The 10,969-nt window shown below is 51.0% G+C and overlaps 1 protein-coding gene and 1 long non-coding RNA gene across 2 annotated transcripts in view; both read right to left on the minus strand.

Moving 5' to 3' along the window:
• Nucleotides 1-10,199, minus strand: part of LOC140419838 (uncharacterized) — a 35,277-nt gene extending 25,078 nt beyond the window's left edge. Inside the window, exons 1-2 of the long non-coding RNA XR_011946035.1 lie at nucleotides 10,127-10,199; nucleotides 2,443-2,972 (exon numbers count right to left, since the gene is read on the minus strand). This is a non-coding gene — a long non-coding RNA (uncharacterized lncRNA). The remainder of the gene's footprint in view (nucleotides 1-2,442; nucleotides 2,973-10,126) is intronic.
• Nucleotides 519-2,437, minus strand: LOC140421371 (uncharacterized; the record flags this gene model as incomplete). The annotated part of the gene is made up of 1 exon (XM_072506036.1): nucleotides 519-2,437. A coding segment is annotated over one exon (711 nt), but the record flags the coding sequence as incomplete, so codon positions are not given.
• Nucleotides 10,200-10,969: the final 770 nt, after the last annotated feature.

Consider the following 10,969-nt stretch of genomic DNA (forward strand, 5'->3'; position numbering starts at 1 on the left):
CTAATTAAGGGGCAATTTAGCGTGGCCAATCCACCTACCCTGCACATCTTTGGGTTGTGGGGGCGAAACCCACGCAGACACGGGGAGAATGTGCAAACTCCACACAGACAGTGACCCAGAGCCGGGATCAAACCTGGGACCTCGGCACCGTGAGGCAGCAGGGCTAACCGCTGCGCCACCGTGCTGCCCCTTCTTTTGGGACAGTAGTTAACTGAATAATCAGTTAGGGGACTCAGTAAAGTTTTGCAGAGATGCTACTGTAAGACTTGAGTTTCGGGAGCTCATTTGTTTGCCCCACAGTCGAAGAAACAGCAGGTTTTGGGTGCGATTTTTGGGTGTCTAATGCAGCGCTGATACTTAGGACCATAGAATCTCAGGGGTAGCACGGTGGCGCAGTGGTAAGCATTGCTGCGTCACGGCGCTGAAGACATGGGTTCGAATCCCGGCCGTGGGTCACTGTCCGTGTGGAGTTTGCACATTCTCCCCGTATCTGCGTGGGTTTCACCCCCACAGCCCAAAGATGTGCAGGGTAGGTGGATTGGCCACGCTAAATTGCCCCTTAATTGGAAAAAATGAATTGGGTACTCTAAATTTATTTTTTAAAAGGGGAAAAAAGGATCCTAGAATCTCTACAATGCAGAAGGAGGCCATTCGGCCCGTCAAGTCTGCACCCACCCTCTGAAAGAGCACCCGACCTAGGCCCACTCCCCAACCCTATCTCCGTGACCCCATCTAACCTTGTACATCTTCGGACAGTGGGAGGAAACCGGAGCGCCCGGAGGAAACCTACGCAGACAAGAGGAGAACGTGCAAACTCCGCACAGACAGTCACCCGAGGTTGGAATCGAACCCGGGTCCCTGGCGCTGTGAGGCAGCAGTGCTAACCACTGTGCCCCCCCTTCTCAGGGACTCTCGGGAGAGACAAGAGTTGTTACCCCACCCCTGTCACGTGAGGGCACACCGGTGGCTCAGCAGGTAGGACGAGCAAATGTACCTCTTGCCATAGGCAGTGCAGGGGAACGACCCTGCCTTGGTGTGGATGAAGGGGGTTTGTCCGATGGGGAAAGGTTGAGCCGGTCGGGGCCTGTACCCATTGGAGTTTAGAAAGAACCAGAGGAGATCTTATTGAAACGGATCAGATTGTGACGGGGGGGGGGGGGGAGAGAGAGAGAGAGAGAGAGAGAATGACAGGGTGGATGCTGGGAGGATGTTTCCCCCTTGTGGTAGTGGGGGGGGGGGGGCACAGTTTGAAAATGAGGGGGTCTCCTATTGAAGTCAGGGATGAGGAGGAATTTATTCACTCAGAGGGAGCTCAGTCTGTGGAATCCTCTCCCCCAGAGAAGCAGCGGAGGCTGCGGGTCACTGAATATATTCAAGGCCCTAGTTAGAGAGAGTCAAGGGTTATGGGGAAGTCAGGCAGCAAAGTGGAGTTGAGGTTACAATCAAATCAGCCGCGATCTTATCGGATGGCGGAACAGGCTTGATGGGCCGAGTGGCCGACTCCTGCTCCTGTTGCTTATGATCTTATGACCAAGTCGCCTCTTGTCGGGAGGCATCGAGGAACTCGGCGCATTGTGCGTTTGAAAGAGAGCTGATTTTGTTTACCGGGTATCCAGCTCATTCAACCCCCGAGTCAGTGACGGCGAGGGTATTAGTCATGGGTTATGATTAACAGCAGCGATAACAGCAGAAGCAAACACCCGTCCTCTCCCCCCCCCCCCCCCGGTCACGTGTGAACACACCGGTGATTCAGCAGGTAGGATGAGCGAGTGAAGCGCTTGCCGCAGACGGTGCAGGGGAACGGCCTCTCCCCGGTGTGGACCCGCCGGTGGGTTAGCAGGTTGGACGAGCGGGAGAACCCCCGTCCGCACACGGGGCAGGTGAATGGCCTCTCCCCGGTGTGCGTGCGCTGGTGGGTCTGCAGGGCTGAGGGCTGGGTGAATCCCTTGCCGCACACCGGGCAGACGAAGGGCCGCTCATCGGCGTGGAGCCGCCGGTGGGTCAGCAGGTGGGAGGAGCGGGTGAAGCCCTTGCCGCAGGCGGCGCAGGTGAAGGGCCGTTCCGCCGCGTGCACGTAGCGGTGCGTGGTCAGGTTGGAGGACTGGCTGAAGCCCTTGCCGCACTCAGCCCAGGTGAAGGGCCTCTCCCCGGTGTGGACCCGCCGGTGCGACGAGCGGGTGAAGCCCTTGCCGCACTCGGCACAGGCGAAGGGCCTCTCCCCGGTGTGGACCCGACGGTGGGTGCGCAGGCTGGATGAGCGGGTGAAGCGCTCGCCGCAAGTGGGGCAGGCGAACGGGCGCTCGCCGGTGTGGACCCGCTGGTGGGTGCGCAGGCTGGACAAACGGGTGAATGTCTCCCCGCACTCCGGGCAGGTGTAGGGGCGCTCGGCCGCGTGGACCCGCCGGTGGGTCTGCAGCGTGGAAGACCGACTGAACCCCTTACCGCACATGGCACAGGTGAAGGGCCGCTGCCGATCGCCACTAGCCCCTTGGTCAGCCTGCAGCCTGGGGTCTTCCCCGAGTCTCCCCCCACAGTCAGTACACGCCAGGGACTCCCGGTCAGCGCAGTCGAGCTGTTTTATCATCAGCAGCACTGTCTGTTCACGCACAAAGTCACGCAGCGTTCCTCCCTGGTGCGGGTGTCCTTGTGTCTCTCCAGGTCAAACAATCAGAACACGTGTACGGTCTCTCCCCGCTGTGAATGGTGTGATGTGTTTTCAGGCTGTGTAACTGGTTAAAGCTCTTTCCACAGTCAGTGCTCTGGAACACTCTCACTCGGGTGTGTGTGTCTCGGTGCTTTTCCAGTCACACTGATGTTTAAAGCATTCTGAAGCAGACAGAACAGACAAACATTTCTCCTGCGAGATTTAAAGGCCGATGATATTCAGGTCCGGTGGATTGGGTGATTCAGTCAGATCGAGGCGTGAAGTTTGCTTTGAGATTTCTGTCTGTAAATCCTCACCTTCTGACATCCTGTGAAAGGAGTTTACAAAATCATCACTGTCAGTCCAGGATAGAAATTCAGAACCTGCAAGTTGAGTTTCTGAGGAGTATCCTTAGAGTCAAACAGAACAGAAAAGATCCTTTGGACCATTGAATCTGCGCTGGTCAAAAACCACAACCTAACTATTCTAATCCCATTTTCCAGCACTTGGCCCATAGTCCTTGTATGCCCTGGGATCCAAGTGCACATCTAAATACTTCTTAAATGTTATGAGAGACTCTGCCTTCACCACCCTTTCAGGCAGCGAGTTCCAAACTACCATCTCCTTCAGGGTAGTGGGTGCCTGGAACTCGCTACCGGAGGAGGTGGTGGAAGCAGGGACGATAGTGACATTTAAGGGGCATCTTGACAAATACATGAATAGGATGGGAATAGAGGGATGCGGACCCAGGAAGTGTAGAAGATTTTAGTTTAGACGGGCAGCATGGTCGGCACAGGCTTGGAGGGCCGAAGGGCCTTGAAGGAGGGGTTCAACGAGGATACCTTTTAAACACTAAATAGTTAGCATCCACTAGATCAGTTTTACATTAGTTACTTTATTAAGGATTGGGATGAATTATAGGAAGAGTACCGAGTAATCATTATTAACCATTAAACATGTATTTTTAAGACACAGCATAATAAGTAATCGATAGTGAAACAATCCAGGGTGCTGGTTCTGTTGTTCTGTTTCTCACAGACAAACAGCACAGGATGTTGTGATTGTACATAGCTGTCAGGGTGAGGATCCTGGCATCAATCATGGGTTGTTTGCAATTCGATTGGGTGAAGTTTAAACATTGCTTGTGATTCTATTGGGTGAGTTTAAACATAGCAGCTTCAGGGATTGGATCACATTCAACTGGGGCAGGCTACTGATTTTTGAATGTTGCACATGTGCTGAGTTTGTGTCATTGTTCTGTAGAAGGACCGTGGCAGCTTTCCAGGTCTTATCTCTCATGCACATGAAATCAAGCTTGTAGAATATTAAACCGTCTTCAGATTGTTGATGTGTCTGCTGCTCTTTGTACTGAGTTAAGCCACAGGAGAAAAGCCCACGTGGAGGCTGACTCAATACACAGGCCTTGAAACCTCTCTTACAGGCCTGTTCCTGTGCTGTACTTTGTTGTTCTTTGAAAACATTTTTCCTCGCATCCTATTACCTTAAATCTAAACCGTGGTCACTGATCCCTCCACCAAGGGGAAAGGTTTCTTCCTGTCTACTCTATCTATGCCCCTCATAATTTTATACATCTCAATCATGTCCCCCCTCAGTCTGCTCTAAGGAAAACAACCCCAGTCTATCTAGTCTCTCTTCATAGCTAAACCTCGCTAGCACAGGCAACATCCTGGTAAATCTCTTCTGCACCCTCCGATAATGTGGATTCCAGGGCTGCACACAATACTCTAAAACTGTGACCTAACCAACGTTTATACAGTTCCAACATAACCTCCCTGCTCTTAAACCCTTCGGCTAATAAAGGCCCAGTATACCGTATGCCTTTTTTAACCACTGTATCCACCTGCTCTGCTACCTTAAGGGACCGGTGTACATCCACACCAAGGTCCGTCTGATCAGCGGAGCTTCCCAGGACCCTGCCGTTTATCATGTATTCCCTTGCCTTGTCTGTCCAACCAAGTACATCACCTCGCACTGATCCGGATTGAATTCCATTTGCCACTGATCAGCCCATCTGACCAGCCCAGCCCCTCCTAAACTGTAGATCCCCATCCCACATCTTCTCCCTCCCTCAGCGCAATTGAGATTCACCCCATATCCTCCCAATGGTTTTGGTTGGTTTGAGAGGTTCTCTGTGCTACCTCCCTTGATTCTGCAGAGTCACACTGGAGTACAGTTCCTCCCCTTCCCAAACTCCGTGCGAGACACAGGGGTTCCAGAATGGGAGAATGTAGCACCAGGTCGACAGTGTCTGTGTGGGTGGAGCTTGAAAGTGTTGATGATCAATGAGTCTTAGGGTGAGCTGATACATAGAACATTATGGCGCAGTACAGGCCCTTCGGCCCTCGATGTTGCGCCGACCTGTGAAACCACTCTAAAGCCCATCTACACTATTCCCTTATCGTCCATATGTCTATCCAATGACCATTTGAATGCCCTTAGTGTTGGTGAGTCCACTACTGTTGCAGGCAGGGCATTCCACGCCCTTACTACTCTCGGAGTAAAGAACCTACCTCTGACATCTGTCCTATATCTATTTCCCCTCAATTTAAAGCTATGTCCCCTCGTGCTAGACATCACCATCCGAGGAAAAAGGCTTTCACTGTCCACCCTATCCAATCCTCTGATCATCTTGTATGCCTCAATTAAGTCACCTCTTAACCTTCTTCTCTCTAACGAAAACAGCCTCAAGTCCCTCAGCCTTTCCTCATAAGATCTTCCTTCCATACCAGGCAACATTCTGGTAAATCTCCTCTGCACCCTTTCCAATGCTTCCACATCCTTCCTATAATGCGGAGACCAGAATTGCACGCAATACTCCAAATGCGGCCGCACCAGAGTTTTGTACAGCCTCATGGCGCTGAAACTCAATCCCTCTATCAATAAAAGCTAACACACCGTACGCCTTCTTAACAACCCTCTCAACCTGAGCTGAGAGATATTCATTCCCAGTGTCCTGTCTCCAACTGCAATATATCCAACTAAAACTTTAAAAGTTTTCCTACATTACAAGGGCTTCCAGTTGCTAAGCAACCACTGCTACAAACGATCACTCTTCACACCGTAACCCTCTCGAAACACAATAGAATCACAGTTGGAATTGAAACCAATCCACACACATGCAAACCCTGTAGTCCAGCATGAGTCTAACTGTAGATTTTACCCTTCCAGGCAAATAAACATTAAATTAAACATACTTAAAACTGTACCATATTTATAATGTTTACCAATAAATCCCTTAAAACTACTTTTGTATTACTAACAATATCCTCCTTCATGTTATGTGGCACATATACGAGGATAGCGGATAGTTAATCTGCAGGTGGGAATGGGAAACCAAATGGCACCTTGGCCTTCATGGCGAGAGGGCCTAATACAGGAATAAAAGAAGCCTTGCAACAGGGTTCTGGTGAGACCACACCTGGACTACAGCGTGCGTTTTTTTGGTCTCCACGTTTAAGAAAGGGCAGACTTGCATCTGAGGCAGCAGAGCCAAGATCCACTAGATGGACTCTGGGATGAGAGCGGGGGGGGGGGCAACTTCTCAACTTTGCCCCTCGCCTTGGGCTGCGGTGGCCCTCGGGTTAAATCACCACCAGTCAGCTCTCTCTCTCCCCCTCAGATGGGAGAGCAGCCTGTGGTCTCCTGGGATCGTGGCGGCTTTTACATTTTAGATCCAAAGGGGAGTCATACAAAGTGGCTGGAAAATAGCAAGCCAGAGGATCGGGAGCAGTTTAGAATTCAGAAAAGGAGGACCGAGAGATTTATCAAGCAGGGAAAATAAAGCGGGAAGAGTAAACGTGCACTGAGAAAAAAAGCAGATTGTAAGAGTTCCCACAAGTAGATAAAAAGAAAAGAAAAGTGAAGACAAATGTAGGTCCCTTATAGTCCAAAACGGGAAAGTTACTAATAGAGAACAAGGAAATGGCAGAGCAATTAAGCAACGGCTTTAGGTCTGTCTTCGAAGAGGAAGACACAAATCACTTCCCAGAAATGCTCAGGAGCCAAGGATCTAGCGAGAAGAAGGAATTAAAGGAAATTAGAATTACTAAAAGTGGAGAAATTAATGGGACTGAAAGCCGATAAATCCTCAGTGCCTGATAATCGTTATCCCAAGGCACAACAGGAGGCGGTCATGGGAATAAAGGATGGGTCAGCTATCATCTTCCAAACTTCTGAAGATTAGTCCCGGAAAATTGGAGGATGGCAAATGTAACCCCTTATTTAGAAAAAGGAGGGAGCAAACAGGGAACTACATACAGACTGGTTAGCTTAACATCTGGCTTGGGGGTGGGGGGGGCGGTGAAATTAAATGAAAATTGCTTATTGTCACAAGTAGGCTTCAAATGAAGTTACTGTGAAAAGCCCCTAGTCGCCACATTCCGACGCCTGTTCGGGGAGGCTGGTACGAGAACAAGGGGAGGGAGGGGGGGTTATGGTCACAGGACACTGGGGTCAGCCATTTTGGACTGAGATGAGGAGAAACCTCTTCACTCGGAGGGTAGTGATCCTGCAGAATTCTCTACTACAGAAAAGTCGTGGACGGCAAGGGAATTTGCCAGTCTCCCCGAACAGGCGCCGGAATGTGGCGACTAGGGGCTTTTCACAGTAACTTCATTGAAGCCTACTTGTGACAATAAGCGATTATTATTATGTTTAAGAAGGAAACAGAGGGCAGCACAGTGGTTAGCACTGCTGCCTCATGCGCCGAGGTCCCAGGTTCGATCTTGGCTCTGGGTCACTGTCCGTGCGGAGTTTGCACATTCTCCCCGTGTCTGCGTGGGTCTCACCCCCACAACCCAAAGATGTGCAGGCTAGGTGGATTGGCCACGCTAAATTGCCCCTTAATTGGAAAAAATGAATTGGGTACTCTAAATTTATTTTAAGAAATCAAAAAAACGAAAGATAGATTTCGAGACACTAAAGATGTCACGGGGTATGGGGAGGGAGCGCAGGCATGTGAACGTTGAGATAGAGGATCAACCACGATCATTTTGAATGGCGGAGTAGGTTTGATGGGTCGACACCTGCTGCTCTTTTCTCTGTTTTCTATCACTATCCTCCTCACAATTCACCATACAGATCGAGTAGCCTTTATCTGTAAATTCGAAAACCGAACCCATCCAAAAACGGCACCGTTTATTGAAACCTCATCAGTATCTTGGGTTTGGGAAGTCTCAGTTGTTAGTCTGCGTTGCTTATTTTGTGGGAAGCAGGCCAAAAAGAACCTGAATACGGGTGTCCTGTGTTTATGATTTAGTGACACATCTGACATTTCACGTATAGCTCAGTGGTGGGCACCCTGCGGCGATTCACACGCGGCCCAAATGGGTTCTGACTGGCGGCCCCCCACGAGACATTTTTGTCGTCAGCTGCTCCCGGGCAGGGACGCCACATTCCGCTGGTTTCCATCCACAGTTATTTTTCCTGCCGGTATGACTGACGTGATACGCACATAAATCGAGGGCAAGTGAAGTGAGAGGCGAGTGCTGATTACGTACAACATCGATCGTGAGTTCTCTCTGCATCCAAAGCGCATGTACGAATTTTGTCAACATTCCATTTAACGTTGATGACGGTTCTATTAATATATGAATGATTAAGCATTTCCTATAACTCATTATGAAATAGTTGGCGTGTATTAAATGTATTTAATCTTATACACAGCGTCATGGTTCTGAACAAAGCCCGATTTCAATTGTGCGACCCACTGAGGTGAAGGAGGGGCCATTCACGTGGCCCACTCACTAGCTGAGATTGCCCATCAATGTTAGCCCAGGGGTAGGCCATTGTAATGGCAGTTGATACGCGGTCATCAAAAAACAAAATTGTCGGAGACTCCAAACGTGACGAGCCGCAGGGAATAAGGGCTGCACGGTGGTTAGCACCACTGCCTCACAGCCCCAGGGTCCCAGGTTCGAATCCCGACTTGGGTAACTCTGTGCGGAGTCTGCAAGTTCTCCGTGTCTGCGTGGGTTTCCTCCGGGTGCTCCGGTTTCCTCCCATTGTCCAAGAGTTACGCAGGTTAGGTGGGGTTATGGGGTTACAGGGATAGGCCAGGAGAGTGGGCCTAGGTAGGGTCAGTAGAGATTCGATGGGCTGAATGGCCTCCTTCCGCACTGTAGCAATTCTATGGAATTTCGGATAATGGTAACCCGACCTGCGCGTTTTGTGCCACCTGCGAATTTCAAATGCTGTCCTGCACACCATGGTCAAGATCACCAAAATTGATCAAGGTCTAGGTAGTTAGGTGGGCCCTGAACAACGTCACAGTGCACATCCCCGTCCCCCACCAAAAGCCTGAAATACAATCTTTCACCAGCACTCTGTCAATTGACCAATTCCTTATCCATCTGCCACTGCCCCTTTTATTCACTGGGATCCCAACTATTTTTCTGGCAGGTCTATTGTGCGTCGCTTTCTCAAACACCTTACTTGGAACAACGCATTACAACCCGTCATGTGCATCAGCCCTCTTTGTTCCCTCTTCGAAAAAAACCAAACTCCCAAGCAAGCTTGATGAACACAAACATCGACCAACAAATGGTGGCACAGTGGTTAGCACTGTTGCCTCGCAGCGCCAGGGACTCGGTTCACTTCCAGCCTTGGAACAGTTTGCACGTTCTCCCCGTGTCTGCATGGGTTTCCTCTCACAGTCGAAAGAAGTGCAGGTTAGGTGGATCAGCCTTGCTAAAATATCCCCTTAATGTCCAGGGATGCGCAGCTTAGTTGGGGTTATGGATCTAGGTCGGGTGTCCTTTCAGAGGATCGGTGTAAGCTCGAAGGCTGCTTTCTGCACTGCAGAGATTCTATGAAATCTGCACCAGCATTCCTGAAGTCATCTTTGGTCATGATTCTTTTCAACTTGCGGCTGTCGAGGACATGGAACAAGTCAGAGGCTCAGGCTACCTCATTTTACCACTGGGGGATGTTGAGACCGAGAGGTGTTTGCTAAACTGCTAAAATCCCTTTCGCTGCTAATTTGTATTTTATTGTACTTAAGTGGTCGGGAAAACCAAATCCACATTGGCCTGAGCGTGGCTGGGAGGTAGAGAAAAACAAACACAAACCTTACGGAGAGCAGGCGTAATGGCAGGCGGCATCGCCCACAATGCCCCGCGCTCCAGAAAGCCCTCCATCGATTAGCCACGGGTGGGGGAGAGGGAACGTGAAGGGGGCGGGGAGAGGGAACGTGAAAGGGCGGGGCGAGGGAAGGGGGCGGGGCAGTGATGCCGTCGCGCAGCCTGGCGCCGCCATTTTGAGCGGTTGAGCCAGAAGCTGAAGGGAGAGACAACATGGCGGCCGAAACCCAACCGACCCTCGCCGTCCCCCGGACCTCCTCCACCGCCAGCACCCTCCCTCGGCACCTTTGCAGCTCCACCCCTCACGAACCCGGGCCTGCATCGGCGGCCAGCGACTAGAAAGATCCCGTGCTGATGTGGGGTCGCCGCTTTCGGGGCTTACCTCGCCTCTCTCCCACTTCCCTGCGACTCCAATGGCGGCTGCAGCGTCTCCGTCCGCTTGGCAGTGCGCAGGCGCGGTGCCCGCACCGACCGCCGGCACCGCGCGTGCGCTCTCTCCAGGCTGCCGGCCGTGCCGCTGCGCCTGCGCGTTAGACCCTGGCTCTGACAGTGATCCCAAACTCTGATCTTTCACCGAATGAACATAGAATTTACAGTGCAGAAGGAGGCCATTCGGCCCATCAAGTCTGCACCGGCTCTTGGAAAGAGCACCCTACCCAAGATCAACACCTCCACCCTATCCACATAACCCAGTAACCCCACTTTTGTAAGGGCCACGAAGAATCCTGCACGAGTTTTAAGGATACAAAATAATAACGTTTATTTACTATAACAATATATACACATAACAGTAACTTCCCTTGCTACCTTCTCCTTCCTGCTGTTTCCTGAACTGGCCAGCTTATTTATACTAGGAGTTTCTCCGCCCCCCTCATTGGGGAAGTTCATACTCCCATAGGATTGTGGGATAGTCATTAGTCCCCAGCCAATCGTAAGTAGGCAGGTTATAACACCCACCCAACACTAAGGGCAATTTTGGACACTAAGGGCAATTTATCATGGCCAATCCACCTAACCTGCACATCTTTGGACTGTGGGAGGAAACCGGAGCACCCGGAGGAAACCCACGCACACACTGGGAGGATGTGCAGCCTCCGCACAGACAGTGACCCAAGCTGGGAATCGAACCTGGGACTCTGGCGCTGTGAAGCCACAGTGCTAGCCACTTGTGCTGCCCATAATGGATTAGTTTGGGGTTGATATGGGGAGAGTGGTCCGTGGATTT

The sequence above is a fragment of the Scyliorhinus torazame genome, chromosome 5, assembly GCF_047496885.1.
Source record: "Scyliorhinus torazame isolate Kashiwa2021f chromosome 5, sScyTor2.1, whole genome shotgun sequence".
Taxonomy (NCBI): domain Eukaryota; kingdom Metazoa; phylum Chordata; class Chondrichthyes; order Carcharhiniformes; family Scyliorhinidae; genus Scyliorhinus; species Scyliorhinus torazame.